This window comes from Gnatocerus cornutus, chromosome 2, assembly GCF_029298725.1.
Source record: "Gnatocerus cornutus isolate USDA-ARS CGAHR chromosome 2, icGnaCorn1.1, whole genome shotgun sequence".
NCBI classification, from domain to species: Eukaryota; Metazoa; Arthropoda; class Insecta; order Coleoptera; family Tenebrionidae; genus Gnatocerus; species Gnatocerus cornutus.
The window spans coordinates 10580923-10599116 of record NC_142234.1 but is presented as its reverse complement, the minus strand read 5'-3'; the positions used below and the strand labels follow the sequence as shown (position 1 = coordinate 10599116).

The window sequence follows — 18194 nt, the reverse complement described above, 5'->3', positions numbered from 1 at the left end:
TAATTGCCTATAAGTAACAAGGTGCTCTAATTATTTCTTTCGCTGTTTACTTTCCCAAGTTTAGTTACGGAGGTTTTTCTTTTATCCGCTGAGGATTATATAGGTACAACCAAAGTTTGCTTCTTACAATTCTGCGGAATTTGATGGTTTGTAATCGCCTATAAGTCTAATTCCAGTAGTATCTAAATTAATATTTTCAAGACACAGTTAGTTTTTTATCTTGGAAAAATTTTAGTTATCTAAACAAAAAACATCGATTAATGTGAATAGTTCAAATAAAATATTTCCGACGAATTGCAACAAAAACTTTATTACCCCCCCAAGTTAAATTTGTTTACAAATAATTTATTTTCGTGCAAAATTTTCTCTGTCAGTCAAAATATACTCGTATGGATCTTTCCCTCCTTCAGCAACCCATACTGTTCCGGTTTTTGCGTTTTTGATGATTTTTACCATAGCAATAGCCACACTTTCAGGTCTAAAAATATGTGGTGATTTTTTCAATATCCATTCGTGCAACTTACTTTTGACTTGGAAGTTTGCCCGAACTTTCTTCCAAAAGCTTTTGATAAGGATCTCCCAAATTTTTACCCGTTATTTCCGTAATTAGAGAAGTTTCTGTTACACCTGGACATAATGTGAGTACTTTAACTTTAGTTCTCTCATAGTGAGCTACATCTCCAAAAGATTTGCTCATTCCTAGGACCGCGAATTTGGTGGCAGTGTAAATCGGAACCATAGTGAACTCTTTGAGACCTGCTATTGAAGATATGTTTACAATAACTCCTTCTTGGCCAGTTTTGTATTTAGAGATATAGTGTTCTAAACCGAGAAGAATGCCATGCACTACCCCGTTCTTGAAATATATTTTTCATGAAATGGCAATCACAAGCGAATTTACTTACGATATTGATAGCAATTTCTTTTTCCCAAATTGCGTCGTTTAGAATGCCAGCATTATTGATTAAAATGTCCAAATTTTTGAACACATCGATTGTTTTTTTGAAAGCCTCTGAAAAGTGAATTTTATGTATGGTAGATGTGATCAGATTCGTACCTTCGAAATTCTGTTTGCTTGTTACATCTGTTTTAACGTAAATTGCTCTGTTTGGTCCAAACTCGTTTTTGATCTCATCCAGTGCTTGGTTTCCAAATTTATCATTGACATCGGCCAAAGTGACACCCTAATTAGTAGATATAATAGTTTTATAGGGTGAAATTAACACTTACTCTTAATCCATTTCGTAATAATTCTTTTGCATACCTAAGTCCAATTCCAGAAGCACCACCAGAAATAAGCGCTACTTTACCTGAGATATCAAACGACATTATTATTATAATGTGAATAGAAGCGAGTCCTATTTTAAATGAAATAAAACTCGGTTGGAACTATTTATTTTATAAACACCACTTATTCGTTTCAAGATTAATGTATTAATATAACAATTAAAATTTACACTAAACTGATAAAAGTGGTAAAGTTGGACAAAAGCAATTTACTCTCATAAAGTTTATGTTTTAGTAAGACTCGCAAAATCACATGAAATGCAGAATTGTAGAAACGTTGTGTAACAGAAAGATAGCCAATGTTTAAGAAAAAATGTTATAAGATAAGAATGTTGTTACAGATTTCTTGGCATTAATAGATAAAGTTTAATACGATTGTTAAAACAGAACCAACAAACAATTTACCTCAAATTATCTAACTACATTGTTGTAAAATTGGTAAATATTGATAACGTCCAGAAAATTCTTTTCTTAAAAATTGCGTTTTTGTCTGAAGTCGAACTTAATTTACACATTACCATAGAACATTACATAAAACAGGAACTTCTTATTGTTCTTATTGTAAATTTAATACAACTGCATTCAAACTACTTTTTTGCTAATAGAATGATAACATCAGACGCAAAGATCCATATCAAATAAAATGTATCCGCCGGAATTAATAATATCTGATTAGATAACTTATTTTGGTATAAAACTTTCTCTCTCAGGCAAAATAAATTCGTAAGGATCATTCCCACCCTCAACAACCCACACTGTTCCAGTTTTTGCGTTTTTTATTATTTTTACCATTGCAATAGCCTCAGCTTCAATTCTAAAATTAAATAATATGGTAATTGTCTTTCTTACCAAATCGTGTAACTTACTTTTGAGTTGGAAGTTTGCCCGCATCGGCTTCTAAAAGCTTTTGATAAGGTTCGCCCAAATTTCTCCCGGAGATTTCTGCTAGTAGTGAAGTTTCTGTTGCTCCTGGACATAGTGTCAGAACTTTAACTTTAGTTCTCTGATAGTGGGCTACATCTCCAAAAGATTTGCTCATTCCTACTACCGCGAATTTGGTAGCGGTGTAAATTGGAATCATGTTGAAATCTTTGACACCTGCTGTTGATGATATGTTTACAATAACTCCTTCTTGGCTAGTTTTGTATTTGGGGATGTAGTGTTCTAAACCGAGAAGAACACCATGTACTACCCCATTCTTAAAATAAATTTCTCATAAAATAGTCGTAATAAGCTTTGCTTACAATATTAATAGCAATTTCTTTTTCCCAAATGGCATCATTTAGGATACCAGCGTTGTTGATCAAAATGTCCAGATTTGTGTACACGTCGATTGTCTTTTTGAAAGCCTCTGAAAAGAAACTATTGTCATTTTATAGAACTAATAAGGTTCGTATTACCTTCATAATTCTGTTTGTTTGTTACATCTGTTTTAACGTAAATAGCTCTGTTTGGTCCAAACCCGTTTTTGATCTCTTCCAGTGCTTGGTTTCCGAAATTATCATTGATATCGGCCAAAGTAACACCCTAATTAGTAGTTATAGTTTTTAAACGAGAAATTGATACTTACCCTTAATCCATTTCGTAATAATTCTTTCGCATATCCAAGTCCAATTCCAGAGGCACCTCCAGAAATAAGCGCTACTTTACCTGATATATCAAATGACATTGTTGTTCGTATAATTATTCTGAGTTCAGACGGGTATAGTTTTATTTTGAATTAATTAAATTTATTTTATAAACATCACTTATTCGTTATAAGATTAATGAAGTAACATAACAGGTAAAATTACTCCAAATTAATAATTTTAGACAGAAGCAATTACTCCTATAATGTTAATGTTTCAGTAATACTCGCAAAATTATTGAAACGTTGTGTAATAACAGAAAGATACTTAATGTTAAAAGATAAGAATGTTATTAATAATTACAGATCTCTTGGCGTTAATAGATAAACTTTACTACGATTGTTGAAGCATAATAACAAACAATTTACCTTAAATTATTCAAGTACCTTACAGTGTTATGAAAATGCTAAATTTGATAAAACTCAGAACTTATAATATTACACATCACATAATGAATTAGATTTTTTTATTACTTATATTTCCAGCTTTGAAGAGCTTTTTACTTTATAGAACTTCCAATTATTTCAAATTTGATGTAACTGCATTCACATTACTTTTCCACTAAAAAACGACACATCAGACGCAAGGGTTTGATATCAATATCCGACGAAATTGCAATTGAAAATTTTATTACCCACCCAAGTTACATCATCTGTTTAGATAAGTAATTTATTTTGGAGCGAAACTTTCTCTTTCAGGCAAGATAAACTCGTAAGGGTCTTTCCCTCCTTCAACAATCCATACTGTTCCGGTTTTTGCGTTTTTGATGATTTTTATCATTCCAATAGCCACATTTTCAGGTCTAAAATAAAATATGTTAATTGTCTCGTTCATCCATTCGTGTAAATTATTACTTTTGAGTTGGAAGTTTGCTCACATCTGCTTCTAATAGCTTTTGATAAGGTTCGCCCAAATTTCTACCAGTAATTTCCGAAAATAAAGGAGTTTCTGTTACACCTGGACATAGTGTCAGTACTTTAACTTTAGTTCTTTCATAGTGGGCTACGTCTCCAAAAGATTTGCTCATTCCCATTACGGCGAATTTGGTAGCAGTGTAAATTGGAATCATGTTGAAATCCTTGACACCTGCTATTGATGAGATGTTTACAATAACTCCTTCTTGGTCAGTTTTATATTTGGGGATGTAGTGTTCTAAACCGAGAAGCATACCATGCACTACCCCGTTCTTGAAATACATTTCTCATAAAATTGTAGTCACAAGCGAATTTACTTACGATATTGATAGCAATTTCTTTTTCCCAAATTGCGTCATTTAGAATACCAGCATTGTTGATCAAGATGTCCAAATTTTTGAAGACTTTGATTGTCTTTTTGAAAGCCTCTGAACAATAACAATAACTGTTACTTATTTTATAGGAGTAGAACTGTTCAGATTTTTACCTTCATAATTCTTTTTGCTTGTTACGTCTGTTTTAACGAAAATTGCTCTATTTGGTCCAAACTCATTGTTAATCTCTTCTAGTGCTTGGCTTCCAAAGTTATCATTGACGTCGGCCAACGTAACACCCTAATTAAAAATAATTGTTGAGTTTTTCAATTAATTTTGGAGACTTACCTTTAAACCATTTCGTAATAATTCTTTCGCGTATTTAAGACCAATTCCTGAAGCACCTCCAGAAATAAGAGCTACTTTACCTGAGATATCAAATGACATCGTTCGAACAGTTGAGACTACGCTGTTACAAGCAATATTAGTCTAATTTAAGTTAAGTAAAATTGGGTTAGTATTTGTTTTATAAACACGACTTTATTTCAAGATTAATGTCACAACAACCAAAAATGACACCAAACTGATAAAATTGGACAAAATTAGTTATTCTTATAAAATTGATATACGAGGTCATTGAAATTGAACATGAAATTCGCAACGTGTGCAGATTAAAAAATGAAGAAAAAAGGCATTTCTTCGTAATACATATAGTATAATACTCAAATAAATAAAAAATATCTGGAAACTCTGCACCATCAGAATTGGAATTGTTAGGAATTATCGCGCTGAAACAATTTTACACGTCTGTTGTGCGGTTCGTTATTGTTAAATTTCTTTGTAAGGAAAATGGTAAACTGCAGAAATTTTGACTATACAGTTCTGTGAAGAAGCTCTAGCAAAGATGCAAGCGTTCTACTGATGCAACCATTTAACAAAAAAATAAAACGAGTAGAAAACTTTCAAAGAATTGACTGGCTTTGATACACAAATTCTCTGATTTACCAACATCGAACAAGCCCCTTACTGCATTTATTATTTATTTAAAATAAAACCGAAAATCTGTTGAAAAAAGCGAAATAATTTTCTTGTTCTATTATTCCGTCGTGACAACACGCAGTCAAACACAGCCAAATTGACTAGAGGCGCATTTGAAAAACACACATTTCTTAATTCTTTTTCAGTCTTGATTTGTTATCTTGTGATTGTAATTTGTTTTGGGTCACCACAAATCTTTAGCAAAGACTGTTGTCCACCAACTCCATCAACTGCATTGAGTTAGTAAAGAAATAGGTGGAAAATTATTATTAAAAGCAGATGGTGTCTTTTAAAATACTCTCGAATTTGAAATGAAATTAAAAATTATAGAAGCGTTGAGTAAGAGAACAAGATATCTAATGTTAAAAGGAAAGAATGTTGTTACAGATTTCTAATAATTAATAGACAAACTTTTATAAGAGAACAGCAATTTACTTCATATTATCATACAATGTTGTAAAAATGGCAAAATTTGATAAAACGTGATTGCTTATAAATTAGATTTTAATTATTTATATTATTGACTGGCAAGTCAATACATTTTTGTCCAACGCCATTACAACGCAATTTTAACAAAAAATGGATAAAGTGACCTTCGAGGTCACGATTTGTTGATAAAACCCACACAAATGACGCAAGGCGTAATGAAGAATAGTTTACTTCAATTTAACAATTATTTTTAAATCTCAAATCGGCAACTTCAGGAAACCGAATTTCGTATGGTTTGCTATTATTTTCCACCACCCAAACGGATCCAGGAAGCGCTTCACATAACAGATCTAAAGTAGCAACAGCAACGCTTTCCGGTTTTTGGAACATGCATCCACTAGATTCTTCCTTAAATTCTTTTCGAAAATTGTCATTAATTGCAAGATATGGAGCTTGTTTCAATAATTTTGTGTTGGTTAAACCGGGACATAGGGCTGTGACTTTTACCCCAGTTCGTTCGAAGTGGTTTACACTGCCAATAGCTCGTGAAAATCCAACGATTCCAAATTGGGTTAAAGTGTGAATGGGATAACCGGAGGAGGGGATTAACCCCATAATAGATGCCATATTTATGATTGTTCCTCCTTGTCCTAATGAAGTTTTAGACATGTATTGCATTCCAAGTAGAGTTCCGATGATGGTGCTCGACTGAATTACCGACAATTAATTAGTTTTAGTGATACGTAACATTTTAGTTACCAGATTTGTGTTAACTTGGCTTTCCCAGTTAACGTCGGTCATTATACCAGCATTGTTCACTAGGATGGTCACGGTTTCAAACTGATCCAGTGTCTCTTTAAAAACACCTGAAATGATCATTGTAAACTCTACACCACTATAAATTTTCCTATTACAATCGAAAGTTTTTGAATGAGACATGTCTCCCTCGAAGAACAAAACTCTATTTTCGCCATATTCGTTGACTAATTTCCTGATGGATTCACGCCCTTTTTCTTTGCTGTTGTCTGTTAGAGCAATTCCTGATATTCCATATTGTAAAAATATTTTTGCTATGGCCAATCCTATGCCATCTGCTGCACCTGTGATAATAGCAACATTTTGATCCAAACTCAGAGTCTAAAATTAAGGACATAATTGGGTCTATTACACATTCAGAAACAACCTGCGAGTAGCCTTTCGGCGTTTTTATCCTCTTTCTGTCGCAATAACTTCGAAACACCAAAAATCTCCTAAAAATGTTGTTTAAAAAGTTTTAAATATAAACATTTTGATTTTACGTTTGCAATAAATTTCCCGCGGTTCTAAAAATAAAAGCCATTTCTTTCAGTAATTTGACACTTAGTATTTGAGACAAATAAGACAGCTTGATTAAAAAGTTTATATTAATTGTGATTCAAGAACGCAGTATTCTTTCCACTTTGGAAAATTTAGAGAAAATAATTTTGATCCATCCACCACCCAAACAGTTCCAGATCGTGCGTATTTTATGAGATGAAGTGCGGACTGTGCACAAACATCAGGTTTCTGTCGCTTTAATTTTCTCAGTATTATTTGGAGATAGCTTCCCATTTTTGAATTCAGAGCTCTTTTATCCGCATCTTTTATAAATTGAGTGTTCGTAATTCCAGTGCAGAGAGTTAAAACTCGCACCGAAGTGTTTTTGAAGTTGGTTTCATGCCCGAAACTTCTCGAGAGGCCAACTATTCCGTGAAAACTTGCAGAGAGTGTTGGTGCTGCGTAAAAAGGTTTCAATCCATGCAAACCGGAAAGGTTAAGAATGACTCCACCATTTCCGTTTGCTTCTTTGCTCATTGTTTTGTATGATTCTAACATGTTGTTGATTGTTCCTACCTACAAGAAGGTAAAGTGAGCACCCATTTGGAAAATTAGAGGTACGAACAAGATTCGTCATTATTTCTTTCTCCCAGTTGATCCCATCGAAGACGCCTGCAGCGTTGACGAGGATGTCGATTTTTCCAAACTCTTTGAGAACTTTACAGTAGCAAGCTTGAACTTCAACTTTTGACTGTACATCGCAGGTGATGAAAATGGCTTTGTTTTTTCCGTATGTGCTGTTCAACGTCTGAACGGAATCGCGACCTTTATGAGTGTTGATACCAACGAGAACAACACTTTTTAAATGTTCTGATAATAGCTCGTGTGCAATTGCTAGTCCAATGCCTTCAGCACCACCAGTTATCAAAGCCACTTTACAGTCGAAATTGATGAGAGGCTGTTTGTCTCCACTTAAACAAAAAATAAGAAGAATTGTGTTAAACTAGTGGTGATACTTGCCACACAATTTTCATTGGAGCATTATTTTGTTTATGAAGTAGTCGTGACGGATGAGAAATCCGATATACTCGAAATATGGGTCTTAATTTAGGAAATAATTGAAACATAATTTTGGCAGTTGTATAAAAGATACATAAATATATGACATGATTGACAGTTATTTTGAGACATTAGTCAACTTGGTTTGATTTGTCGGTTTCAGCAGTCAAAATTAAAAAATTCGATTTTTTAGAATTCTCTTCAGGAAATAAGCGAAAAAGTGGTCATACAACATAATATGGAATTTATTACAAAATGACAACTCTTATACTTACATTTTATGAATTCTGTGTTTGTCTAAACGCGTTGGATTTCTTCAACCCTTTTGCATTTGAAACACAAAAACTTCATGCTATCAAAAGATAAATTTATTGTATAAAACTGACAAATTTAAATAATAAACAAGGTATAGATAAAAAGAACCACACATATTAAAATCTTCAAACAAATTAAGTTGTACCCATCTCAGCGCCTTGTCCATGTTCCTGCTGGCTCCTGCCCAACACTGAATACTCTTTAGTATTTGGCAACCCGCCGATAACACAAGCACTCAAAGCCGATCTATTCAGATTCATTGGAGACGCATCGTACCAATCATCCGCTTCAGGATCGTAATACTCCACAGAGTTAATGGTCGATGAACCTGACACCAAGTTGTCTAGAAATTGTACCAGGAATTGCAAGAATCTAACAACTCATCAAAATTTGACATCAGTTCACGTTTAACTTGAAATGATGTCAAACTTTGTGGTGGTCTAACTAAATAACTCACCGTTGAACCCTCCAATAACGTAGATATAATCATCGAGGATAACTGTCGCAAAGTTGCTTCTTGGTGTCATCATGTTTGAAAGTTCTGCCCACCACGGGGATTCTCCGGGAATGTATTTTTCTCCACTTGTTAGTCGGACGTAGCCATTAAACCCTCCCAATGCATATAATGTGTTTTCATAAGCAATCAGAGAAACTCCAGATCTCGCTGAACCCATTTGTGGTATGTACGACCACTGGTTCGTTTTAACATCAAAAACTTCAGCAGATCGCATGACTTCTTGTCCGTTAAATCCGCCGACAATGTATATCTGAAGAACGGATAGATTAGATCTAGATAATCGTACAAACATTGTCAACTTTTTCGTTGAGAGCAGCAGCGCTAGCGTCTGATCTTTGCTTCTGCATTGGTGGAATGAGTTCCCATTGATTTTTTAAAGGGTCGTATCTTTCAGCAGTGCTCATTCGAATCCTCCCATTGTAACCACCCATTGCGTATATTTTATTGTCGAACATGACCACGCTGACGTAACATCGATGGTGGTACATGCAAGCGCATTCAGTCCAAGTATGTTTTATGGGGTCAAAACGGCGAACTGTGTTGAAATACTGATTGCCATCGAATCCTCCGATAACGTAGATGATGCCGTTCAAAGTGCACAAACCATGGTATGCTCTGGGGACTGAATCTGTATCAGAAGACAACAACCATCTGTCTGCTCTAACATCGTAAGTTTCCACAAAGTTTGTTGGACTCCCGGCACTCCATCCTCCGATGGCAAAGAGTACATCGTATGATACTCGAGGACGGAATATAACATTTGCTATATCTAGCTTCCCTGGACATTCTACAGTTTCTATTTGACTCAAAACTCTGCCCATGAAACTTTTGCACTCCTATAAAAGATTGTTAAAAAACGTACAATTGCTTATGAGCTGCTACCGGTTTTTCTTGCACTAAAGGATGTTTGGCAATTGTATGAAGACTTTCCCGCGACATGTTTCCAAACCTGAGACACCGCAGTAGCTCAAAAAAGTAAATCTTTCTGCCTCTTGGAGAGAAATTGACCCATTTTACGACAGCATCAAACACTAGTTCTTCATTCTTTATGTTCAATTCGTCATCGGTTATAACATCTTTGAGCTCACTCTTCTCCAAATGGACGAATTCGCTGCTCTCCGTTAGCACCTTCGAGAAGTTATGTTTAACAAATCGTTGTCCCCGTTTCACCAAATCGTTGCAGAAATACTGATTCGCAAAATGTAAAATTCCCAAGCAGTTTGTGGCACAGAGTTCGTCTACAACCACAAGAGTGTACACTGCGATTACCACGTTTTGCTAGCATACCCAGTAGGTACCTGCAACAAAGTTGAACAACTCCAAGAATCTCGTACTGATCAGCAAACTTGAGAAGATCCTCAACATTCGACGAATTTATCGAGCAATTCCCGGTATACGCAAAATCAAGAAGTAACGCAAAAATTTTGCTTGATGCAGCAACATTTGCTTCGAAACTTTCGGGTTGTCCCCGGTTGATCGAATTCGTAAACAGTGCTCTGAAATAAGGACTAGCAGCAGAAAGAATCGCTCGATGGATTTTAAAATCCGTGCCGTCAGCGCAGTGCACAACTCCGTCACAGAGTTGATTCTTGAGACGCAACTCTTTCCAAACCCGAGGGAACTCAAAGGAGCTGGGCTGCATTGGCATACACACGCATTTGTCGTTCTTTCGACAACTTTGCTGCTTTCGTTTCTTACAGGATTTTTTTGAGTTTGTCAACTTAATTTTCGTTTTGGAAGATACTCGTCGAAGCTGCATTGTAAAATCCATCTTAATGTGGTTCTTTGTCTTGTATATATGAAAACTGATTAATGTGACATTTAGTGATTTCTACACTTCAATTTACTCAAAGCCACTGTTGTTTTTTCTGAGTTTTTGTCTACAAGTTTTTAAGACTATGTAAAAAATGGCCACATATCATTAATAAAAAGAGGAAAATGTGTATAATAAATTAACATATTATATTTTTATGCATTTTGCTTAATTGATTTTCCCATATTTTGCTTTCTTTCACATCTTTACATACCTACATCTTTTAAATGCTAGAATTATTAAAACTCTCGCATGCTTAAACTCGATTGTAGTTTAGATAGAAATCCTCTTTTCATTAGATTTTCTAGATTGGATTCGATTGGAAATTCTTTGGATTTATGTAGCAATTAGTTTAATTGATTATTGAATTCGATAGATTTTCTACATTCTTTAGATTTCAGGGATTTTGCACACTTAAGATTAAAACTAGTCAAGTCTGTAGAATTTTCATAAAATTTCAATTTCCAATTAAAACAGTCACAGTTATTCATTAGTCTTGCAAAGGCCAAGCATGAATTTCCATCTTCAAAGCCCGAAGAAGTTATTACCATGGGCAGAGTGCGGAACACTTTAATGATTCATTGAAGTTCAAAGAGGTAAAAATGTTGACAAACACACGCACGGTGCCACCTGCGCATTGAGCCCTTAGTTCTCCCTCTCAGACGTCGCGACGCTCGCAGGGCGCGGTCCGCAGTCTGCATAAACTCGCCAACTATACCGCATACAATTTTTTAGACTGTACTATAACTATACAATCCTATTTTACAACTTTACTACTTTTAGAAAATATCTTTTATAAATAACTCTATCAATGGATCTAAAGGGGAAAGTAGCTCTTGTCACAGGGGGTGCATCAGGATACGGGAAAGAATACTGTAAAGAATTGTTCAAGCATGGATGCAAGGTACAGTAATAAATTTGAAATGGACTTTATGGTGGTTTCTTTAAGGTGTCTATATGTGACATCAACACGGACGCGGGAGAAGATTTGCTACACCAGTTATCAAAGACTGCCAAAGACAGAGTGATTTTTTGTCCATGCGACGTCACTGATTATCCACAGTTTGAAGGTATAACTTGAAGAGTCGAGACTATTTATAATTCTATTTTTCAGAGGCTTTTAAAACCACAATATCAAAATTAGGCGGAGTGGATATAGTCGTAAATAGCGCGTCGGTGATGAATGACAGACTTTGGGAGCTCGAAGTAGATGTCAACTTAGTAATAACAACTGTCCAAACTTAACACTATAATTAATGAATACATTCCAGAATGGTGTTATCAGAGGATTACTATTAGCATTCCGTTTCCTGGGAAAAGACAGAGGTGGACCAGGGGGTGTTGTGGTGAATACCGGCTCAAGCTGCAGTATTCACCCCCTAGTGTCTTTACCAGTTTTCACGGCAACTAAACACGCGGTTGCTGCTTTAACCCGATCATATGGAGATCAATACCATGTCAACTTAACGGGGGTTCGTGTTGTAGCGTTATGTCCTTCACCCACTGAGGCCGTGCTTACCGAAGATCCTCGTAAACGAATTCTCAGTGGGGAATACGAGCAAGCATGGCAGAAAGATATCGGTAGCACCACTGGAGTTAAGTAAGTTCCTTCTTTTTGTAAAAATTAATTTAATACTGAAAATTCATCAGGCTCGAGAACTTGGGAAAAGCTCTCACTGAAATTATCCAAAAGGCTCCGAGTGGTTCGTGTTGGGTGGTAGAAAACTCGAAACCACCCAAAGAAATCACGCTATTTTCTTAATTTGATAAGATCGTCACGTACATAGCACAAAACTAAAGTCATTTAAATAGCTTTGCATTGCATATTTTCATGTCTCACCATTTAGTACATGCAATACCTACTCATTCATAATGCTTGTATGATAAAGGCGCAGATACGTAAATATATCAAAATAGATGTTAGTCGGTATGTTTGTTTTTATTGATTCATTATTAATTGTTAATTGCAAACAGTTAAAATTTTTATCTAATTATTGTTTTTATAAAGAGAAATCAATATGAGAGTGGAACTCAAAATTATTGTAATGCTTATTAATGACGTTTATAAAATGACTGTAACTTTTTTTAAATAAAGAAGGGATCTTTGCCTGCAAGACTTTTCGTCCATTAGCCATATAATTTTAATAATAAATTACAGATTCACTACGTCTTCATATCCAGAACCGTAGGAGGAGCCAGCAGAAATAAAAAGCGTCAAATTGTCGTTTTGTCAGTAAAATTTTCTATATTCCGTTTGTAGGATTAAGATTCCTATTTTTAAGAATTTTTTTTAGATATTCTTATATTTTGGAGCTACTTGAGTTTTGGAGGGTGTCTTAAAATTTAAAGTTTTTATATCGTCAGCATAAACTCATACTTGTAGAATCTCAGTTTATTAATTTCAAAGTTATTGCGATTCTGAGATTAATCTTCTATCTTGAACTTTGAGGTTTTCAAGTGGTTTTTATTTTTTAGCTTCCTAAGTTACGTTGTAATAATTTCCGAATTTATGTTAGATAATCCCTCTTATACCGTTTCAACATTTTTGCTACAAAAACTGCTCAACGTTCAGATAGGTTTTTTGCTCTTTGCTTTCAGAATTTACACAACATGTTTAGTAAATCACCATCTTTTGTTCAGAGACGTTGTCTAATATTCGTGACGAACGGTCGTGGTTTTCCTGTGGTCAAAATGGCACATAATATGCACTTTATTTATGAGGACATACGGAGAATGGGCAGGTCGTTCTTTTCTCTGGGGAATTATTTGTTCGACTACATCACCAGTTTCGGGAAACAGGATCTTTCCAGTGTCCTGACCGAATTGTGAATTTCGAACAGCAAAATGCTGGACGGCGCTAAGCATTTTTGTAAGGTAAGCGATCTTTCACAGCTAAGCTATAAATAAAAATACATAAAATAAATGTCTACAAAAACTCGTGCAATTTTTTTTTATTATTTATAACGTGATTGAGTTTCATTCAAAACAATCATCCTGTATACAGATTTTGACATTTGATTGAATTGTCATACATTTTTATCGTTGATAAACATGACTTCCGAGCCCAAAACTCGAATACATGCCATTTCGGCGAAAGCATTAACATCTCATGGTTATTCCGTGTGGTAAGTGATCTTTTAGTTTCAGGTAAAAACATTACAATAATTTTTAGCCTGTTTCCAGAACAACCTAAAAGAGTAAGTTTTTTTTCAGTACATACCAATCCCGTAAATACATTTTTGTAGGAAATTATCATCGAGGAAGTTCCACCGCAACCGCAGATTGAAGTTGAAGAAGTAGTAAAACAAATTAAAGTTACACCGGTGGAAGCGGTTTTTTCAAAGCCTCCATTGGAAGTAAACAACAAAAAAGTCTTAATTCGGTCAATAAAACATTTTTCAGGTGGTCCGGTTGTACTGGAGAAACCGTTTGGTGTACATTCTCGCATTTATTTCGTTTAGTCTGTCTTTGAACAATATTTACCATTTTCCTATGAAGATATATCAGTACGAGTCGAGTATAATTAAAGGAAAAATCCTCCTAATCCTTAAATCCTTCCAGGTACGGTGAAAACTTCTTCATTCCGTACACCGTGGCGACAATTTTAATCGGTTATCCCATGCATATTTTACAAACTGCAATGGGTCAATACAGCCAACGTGGCTCCTTATGGATGTGGGAATGTGCTCCTTTATTCTGTGGAGTAGGGTTCGCGATGGTATCGGCTTGTGCAGTAAAGTCGTTATACTACAACATTTTTGCCGCGTACTCGTTGGTCTATTTCGCCCATTGTTTTAAAAATGTTCTTCCATGGATCTACTGCAGTGGTGTTTCTTTGGAAAAAAATCACACCTGTGTATCCCGTTTGTGGTACATTTCAGAAAATGTGACTCTGCCATCGAAAGATTTTTTTTATGACGTGGTACTAAACACCCCTCAGAGATATCCAGCCGAAGTATGGTCATTCACTTCTTTCAAATGGTGGTTATGCGTTTCTTTGCTTCTATCGTGGACCTTCGTTTATATTGTAACCTTTCGAAGTAGTCGCAGCATTGAAAAAATGGCAGTTTTCATTGTTATTTTTAGCTATTTCACGATATTAACATTGTTAGTTGTGGCTTTTCAGTTAAAAAGTTCTGGGAAATTGCTATTACGAAACGAAAAACCAACAAGTATGCTCAATGTTCGCATGTGGGCTTCTGCAGTTATGCAGGTTCTTTTAGAACTAGGAATCAGCCATGGAATTCCAATTGTGTATGGATCGTATTGTCGTTTCCAAGATTCTTTTCTTACTGATTCTATTATATTGTGTGTAATTAATTATTTCAATTCCGTAATATTCTTCTATTTGTTTTTTTCTTTCTTGCGTGCGTTTTCTTGTGAAACTGATAACATATCGTGGAATCTACCAGACCACGGTATTGGGGTAATTTATATGATATATTCAGAGTTATTTTCGACACTCTCAGGTTCTCATCTTTGGTGTGGAATTTTTTTCTTTGTGTTATTTTTACTCATTATTGGTACTCAAGTAGCACTCGCAGAAGCCATAATGGCAGTTGTCTATGACAAATTTTCAAAATTATCACATTATCGCTACTTAATAAACTTAATTATTTGTTTCGTGTTCTTCGCAATCGGATTAAGTTTTTGCTTTAGTAACAGCTATTTTGGTGCCCTTTTTTTTCATTATGTACCATCATTTTTTATTACTGTTCCTCTTTCTTGTCTATTTGTTATTGGAATAATTTACGTTTACGGTTTTAAGGAATTTGCCGACAATATGAAGGCTATGCGTTATGATTTAAGTGCAGGATTTAACTTGTTTCTTCGGATTTTAATAATTCTATTCACTTTAGTATTTATGGTTATCATATTTTCTATAGACTCTTTAATATTCAAAGAGAACGAAAAGCATAATTTTGCAGTTTGGTTAGCTCCAGCTGTGATTATGTATCCCGTTGTATTGTGTGGACTTTTCTGGATTTCTTATTGTGTTTATTCGAAAAGAAAAATTTTAAGGCCTACCAATGCTTGGAAAAAATTTGAAAAAGAAAGGAAAGAAGAGCATCAGTTTATGTAGGAAAATGAACAACACGAAAATCTGTTAAATTTGTGCACTTTATTAATATGTTTCATATCATTTATGTTATTGTATTAAATATCCCAGATTAAAAATAAAGCTAGAAAAATCGTAGAAAAGGATAATCCTGTCTCTTAAACATAAATACATAAAGGAATGTTACCATAAAATCTAATTAATTCTGATCTGAATATTACGATTATAACGAATTATTCACTCTTTTGTTTCTTTCATTTGTGCGAATTTTTTTCTCTATTTCAAATCTTCGTAAATCAGCTCTATTCAGAAAGTCCTGTTTTTCTAAGTATCTGTAAAAAAATATTTTTATATCAATAATAATTTATAAACAACGTACCCATCGCGCCCTTTGTTAAAAGTCTGAAGTTCCTCCTCGATATTTTCTTCTCTCTTAAATTGATCCCAATCTATTTTAGATTTTTCTAATGTACTTATTTTAGGTTTTTTGCCCAACTGACTCAATATTCCTCCAAGTCCTTTTTTATCATTTCTAGTCGTTTTCAATGTGGAATTTTGTTTAAATGAACTTTCAGGGACTTGTTTTTGAACAGTAACTTCTTCACCCGCAAATTCAAAAACTTCAGTGATTGTTTTGGTTTTAGGTTCTTCCGATTTTGTGGGAGTTTCAGTGGTTGCTGTTTTCGTTTTATTGACATCTACTGATTTAGATACATTTCCTTTTGATTGAAATCCAGTGTCCCTCATAAAATCTGCCCAAATGTCTTCTTGAAGTTTCTTTTTTTCTTCTTCTGTTACCTGCTTAGGCCTGTCTGTAATGTTGATACAAAAATCAGATTATAATTAATTTCAGTTTAGTTGTGTAAAATAAATCCGTTGTTCAAAGGAAGTTTTTTGTTGAAAAAAATGTTAGAAGAGAAATTTTAACAGGTTCTTACAAAACTATCCAGTTTTTTTATTAATAACTTAATGAGGAAAAACCGATTTTGTTTATGCAATATGCTACTAATTATAAACCATTTTTTTAACTCTTACCTTTGCTGTCCTCCGCATTTGTCTCAATTTTTTGCTTCTTCCTATGTTTAGTGGAGTTCTTTGTTCTCCTTTTAGAGTTGCACTTCCCTTCATCATCTACAGGATCCTCTTCAACGTCTCCATCTGACTCTTCTTCTGACACGACTTCAGACTTTTTATCAGGAACATAATCGTCATCACTACTGTCACTATTTTCTTCTAATTCAACAGAATTCATTCTGCAAATAAAGAGAATTACATTGACCCCACAGACCACATCTTGATCAATTTCATTATTAAACTTTAGACATTTTCTTCTAACAAAAAGTGGTTTGTTGGTATAGAAAAGTAACTAATTCTTTTAAAACCAAATCACTGATTTACAATCTAACTGAAAAAACAGGTTAGAATGATTTAAAGGGCTAAACCGAAAACAAGATACTTTGCTTACCTTAAAGTAAAGAGAATAATACTTCAAATCTTCCCACAATTGTTAGAGGTTACACAGTCTTGTAGTTATCCGCGTGATACACTAATTATATTTTTAATACTTTATCGATTAATTACAAAAGATGCAACAGCAACGTCTGACAACCCACTATACAGCTTCAAGTTACAAAGTACGTCAAATGCGCAAGTGCACAATTCGGTGATTACAGAACGAACCAATCAGAGTTAAGTTGTAATAATAGAGCTACGAAAGGTCTCGGTAGCTCCAGTGCTTCTAGAACTGCGGAAATATTTGTGACTTCTAAAAGGTGGCGCTTATATTTTGACAGTTTAGGGGGTTCGAATTTGAATTTTTTCAGAATTAGCAGAGGACCGGGGGCAGATCCCAAACACTAAAACATGTTTGTCAACTTTATATAAGCAATAAAATGTAAAGTTAAGACTTCTGTTGGTCCATTTGTCTTATTTTGTTGAAAATTCGAACAGCTCCTAACTAAATTGCTGTTATATATTATCACGTGGCCCCAAGGGCTTCAAAAAAGCATCATCGACAAGGGAGTTCCTAGTGAAATTCCATTACAAAAGTTTGCAACCTGCAGGTAACTGATAAACAAATTATGTTGAAGGTTATATACATAATAAAACTTAATTATGTTAACAAGGTTAATAGATTTTGTACAATAATTAAAAAATATATGAATTTGGGTTTAGATGTAAAGAAAATGAATATTTCAAATTGCTAACAACTGATAAGATACCAAATGTAAATATTATAAGTGATTTATCAATTTGATTTCAAATTCTTATCTATACAGGTGGGCCAAAATACTCGCACAAAAACCGACAAAATCTGAGTTGATTTAGCTGTTGCACAACAACTTCTTTTAGATATTTATATTTTTTGAGTTACCAGCATTTAAGTTGGCCAACATCGCTTGATAGCATTTAGTTGCCAAGTTGTCCGGGAACTTTCCCATTTAATGCATTCAGATATGTGGTTAGTCAACTTAAATACCATAAATGAACGTTGTTAAACACAATATTCTTCTCAGATTTAAACT

General features: G+C 34.4%; 9 protein-coding genes across 9 annotated transcripts; 2 read left to right on the top strand and 7 right to left on the bottom strand.

Moving 5' to 3' along the window:
- Positions 1-292: 292 nt before the first annotated feature.
- LOC148178909 (15-hydroxyprostaglandin dehydrogenase [NAD(+)]-like) lies at positions 293-1329 on the bottom strand. The gene is made up of 5 exons (XM_088031545.1): positions 1231-1329; positions 1058-1184; positions 906-1012; positions 525-856; positions 293-478 (listed from the first exon to the last, which is right to left on the bottom strand). Exons 1-5 carry the CDS (start codon positions 1327-1329, stop codon positions 346-348), a joined length of 798 nt encoding a protein of 265 aa, XP_087887671.1. The 3' UTR covers positions 293-345.
- A 50-nt stretch (positions 1330-1379) lies between these two features.
- LOC148178908 (15-hydroxyprostaglandin dehydrogenase [NAD(+)]-like) lies at positions 1380-3144 on the bottom strand. Its single transcript, XM_088031544.1, has 5 exons — positions 2858-3144; positions 2688-2814; positions 2532-2638; positions 2154-2485; positions 1380-2101 (listed from the first exon to the last, which is right to left on the bottom strand). Exons 1-5 carry the CDS (start codon positions 2954-2956, stop codon positions 1969-1971), a joined length of 798 nt encoding a protein of 265 aa, XP_087887670.1. The 5' UTR covers positions 2957-3144; the 3' UTR covers positions 1380-1968.
- A 440-nt stretch (positions 3145-3584) lies between these two features.
- On the bottom strand, positions 3585-4689 carry LOC148178907 (15-hydroxyprostaglandin dehydrogenase [NAD(+)]-like). Its single transcript, XM_088031546.1, has 5 exons — positions 4492-4689; positions 4317-4443; positions 4151-4257; positions 3770-4101; positions 3585-3717 (listed from the first exon to the last, which is right to left on the bottom strand). The coding sequence occupies exons 1-5, from the start codon at positions 4588-4590 to the stop codon at positions 3585-3587; spliced, it is 798 nt and encodes a 265-aa protein (XP_087887672.1). The 5' UTR covers positions 4591-4689.
- Positions 4690-5847: 1158 nt separating this feature from the next.
- LOC148178906 (15-hydroxyprostaglandin dehydrogenase [NAD(+)]-like) lies at positions 5848-6949 on the bottom strand. The gene is made up of 5 exons (XM_088029499.1): positions 6909-6949; positions 6791-6860; positions 6525-6747; positions 6370-6476; positions 5848-6318 (listed from the first exon to the last, which is right to left on the bottom strand). Exons 1-5 carry the CDS (start codon positions 6947-6949, stop codon positions 5848-5850), a joined length of 912 nt encoding a protein of 303 aa, XP_087885625.1.
- Positions 6950-7008: 59 nt separating this feature from the next.
- On the bottom strand, positions 7009-7940 carry LOC148178905 (15-hydroxyprostaglandin dehydrogenase [NAD(+)]-like). Its single transcript, XM_088029498.1, has 3 exons — positions 7927-7940; positions 7532-7877; positions 7009-7482 (listed from the first exon to the last, which is right to left on the bottom strand). The coding sequence occupies exons 1-3, from the start codon at positions 7938-7940 to the stop codon at positions 7009-7011; spliced, it is 834 nt and encodes a 277-aa protein (XP_087885624.1).
- A 474-nt stretch (positions 7941-8414) lies between these two features.
- On the bottom strand, positions 8415-10568 carry LOC148178904 (kelch-like protein 10). The gene is made up of 5 exons (XM_088030758.1): positions 10085-10568; positions 9680-10035; positions 9097-9633; positions 8738-9047; positions 8415-8623 (listed from the first exon to the last, which is right to left on the bottom strand). Exons 1-5 carry the CDS (start codon positions 10566-10568, stop codon positions 8415-8417), a joined length of 1896 nt encoding a protein of 631 aa, XP_087886884.1.
- Positions 10569-11263: 695 nt separating this feature from the next.
- On the top strand, positions 11264-12724 carry LOC148178903 (15-hydroxyprostaglandin dehydrogenase [NAD(+)]-like). The gene is made up of 5 exons (XM_088029814.1): positions 11264-11514; positions 11560-11680; positions 11725-11831; positions 11882-12210; positions 12261-12724. The coding sequence occupies exons 1-5, from the start codon at positions 11422-11424 to the stop codon at positions 12370-12372; spliced, it is 762 nt and encodes a 253-aa protein (XP_087885940.1). The 5' UTR covers positions 11264-11421; the 3' UTR covers positions 12373-12724.
- Positions 12725-13661: 937 nt separating this feature from the next.
- LOC148178902 (sodium-dependent nutrient amino acid transporter 1-like) lies at positions 13662-15725 on the top strand. Its single transcript, XM_088029497.1, has 5 exons — positions 13662-13735; positions 13783-13807; positions 13856-13966; positions 14013-14116; positions 14172-15725. Exons 1-5 carry the CDS (start codon positions 13662-13664, stop codon positions 15691-15693), a joined length of 1836 nt encoding a protein of 611 aa, XP_087885623.1. The 3' UTR covers positions 15694-15725.
- Yeti (yeti) lies at positions 15714-17333 on the bottom strand. Its single transcript, XM_088029409.1, has 4 exons — positions 17135-17333; positions 16705-16922; positions 16049-16481; positions 15714-16001 (listed from the first exon to the last, which is right to left on the bottom strand). Exons 2-4 carry the CDS (start codon positions 16919-16921, stop codon positions 15893-15895), a joined length of 759 nt encoding a protein of 252 aa, XP_087885535.1. The 5' UTR covers position 16922; positions 17135-17333; the 3' UTR covers positions 15714-15892.
- Positions 17334-18194: the final 861 nt, after the last annotated feature.

Coding starts and splice junctions, on each gene's coding strand:
- LOC148178909 (XM_088031545.1), bottom strand. CDS start 1,329: ATGTCGTTTGATATCTCAGGTAAAGTAGCGCTTATTTCTGGTGGTGCT. Junction 1,185..1,230: donor TATTACGAAATGGATTAAGA/GTAAGTGTTAAT, acceptor TCTACTAATTAG/GGTGTCACTTTGGCCGATGT. Junction 479..524: donor GGCAAACTTCCAAGTCAAAA/GTAAGTTGCACG, acceptor ACATATTTTTAG/ACCTGAAAGTGTGGCTATTG.
- LOC148178908 (XM_088031544.1), bottom strand. CDS start 2,956: ATGTCATTTGATATATCAGGTAAAGTAGCGCTTATTTCTGGAGGTGCC. Junction 2,639..2,687: donor AAACAAACAGAATTATGAAG/GTAATACGAACC, acceptor GTTTCTTTTCAG/AGGCTTTCAAAAAGACAATC. Junction 2,102..2,153: donor GGCAAACTTCCAACTCAAAA/GTAAGTTACACG, acceptor ATTTAATTTTAG/AATTGAAGCTGAGGCTATTG.
- LOC148178907 (XM_088031546.1), bottom strand. CDS start 4,590: ATGTCATTTGATATCTCAGGTAAAGTAGCTCTTATTTCTGGAGGTGCT. Junction 4,444..4,491: donor TATTACGAAATGGTTTAAAG/GTAAGTCTCCAA, acceptor ATTTTTAATTAG/GGTGTTACGTTGGCCGACGT. Junction 4,258..4,316: donor AAGCAAAAAGAATTATGAAG/GTAAAAATCTGA, acceptor GTTATTGTTCAG/AGGCTTTCAAAAAGACAATC.
- LOC148178906 (XM_088029499.1), bottom strand. CDS start 6,949: ATGGCTTTTATTTTTAGAACCGCGGGAAATTTATTGCAAAC. Junction 6,748..6,790: donor CGAAAGGCTACTCGCAGGTT/GTTTCTGAATGT, acceptor CCTTAATTTTAG/ACTCTGAGTTTGGATCAAAA. Junction 6,477..6,524: donor TCATTCAAAAACTTTCGATT/GTAATAGGAAAA, acceptor TGATCATTTCAG/GTGTTTTTAAAGAGACACTG.
- LOC148178905 (XM_088029498.1), bottom strand. Junction 7,483..7,531: donor AAGAAATAATGACGAATCTT/GTTCGTACCTCT, acceptor ACCTTCTTGTAG/GTAGGAACAATCAACAACAT.
- LOC148178904 (XM_088030758.1), bottom strand. CDS start 10,568: ATGGATTTTACAATGCAGCTTCGACGAGTATCTTCCAAAACGAAAATT. Junction 10,036..10,084: donor TTGTTGCAGGTACCTACTGG/GTATGCTAGCAA, acceptor TTGTGGTTGTAG/ACGAACTCTGTGCCACAAAC. Junction 9,634..9,679: donor CTTTAGTGCAAGAAAAACCG/GTAGCAGCTCAT, acceptor AATCTTTTATAG/GAGTGCAAAAGTTTCATGGG.
- LOC148178903 (XM_088029814.1), top strand. CDS start 11,422: ATGGATCTAAAGGGGAAAGTAGCTCTTGTCACAGGGGGTGCATCAGGA. Junction 11,515..11,559: donor TGTTCAAGCATGGATGCAAG/GTACAGTAATAA, acceptor GGTTTCTTTAAG/GTGTCTATATGTGACATCAA. Junction 11,681..11,724: donor TGATTATCCACAGTTTGAAG/GTATAACTTGAA, acceptor TCTATTTTTCAG/AGGCTTTTAAAACCACAATA.
- LOC148178902 (XM_088029497.1), top strand. CDS start 13,662: ATGACTTCCGAGCCCAAAACTCGAATACATGCCATTTCGGCGAAAGCA. Junction 13,808..13,855: donor TTCCAGAACAACCTAAAAGA/GTAAGTTTTTTT, acceptor ACATTTTTGTAG/GAAATTATCATCGAGGAAGT. Junction 14,117..14,171: donor TTTCCTATGAAGATATATCA/GTACGAGTCGAG, acceptor AAATCCTTCCAG/GTACGGTGAAAACTTCTTCA.
- Yeti (XM_088029409.1), bottom strand. CDS start 16,921: ATGAATTCTGTTGAATTAGAAGAAAATAGTGACAGTAGTGATGACGAT. Junction 16,482..16,704: donor AAATGCGGAGGACAGCAAAG/GTAAGAGTTAAA, acceptor TCAACATTACAG/ACAGGCCTAAGCAGGTAACA. Junction 16,002..16,048: donor TTTAACAAAGGGCGCGATGG/GTACGTTGTTTA, acceptor ATTTTTTTACAG/ATACTTAGAAAAACAGGACT.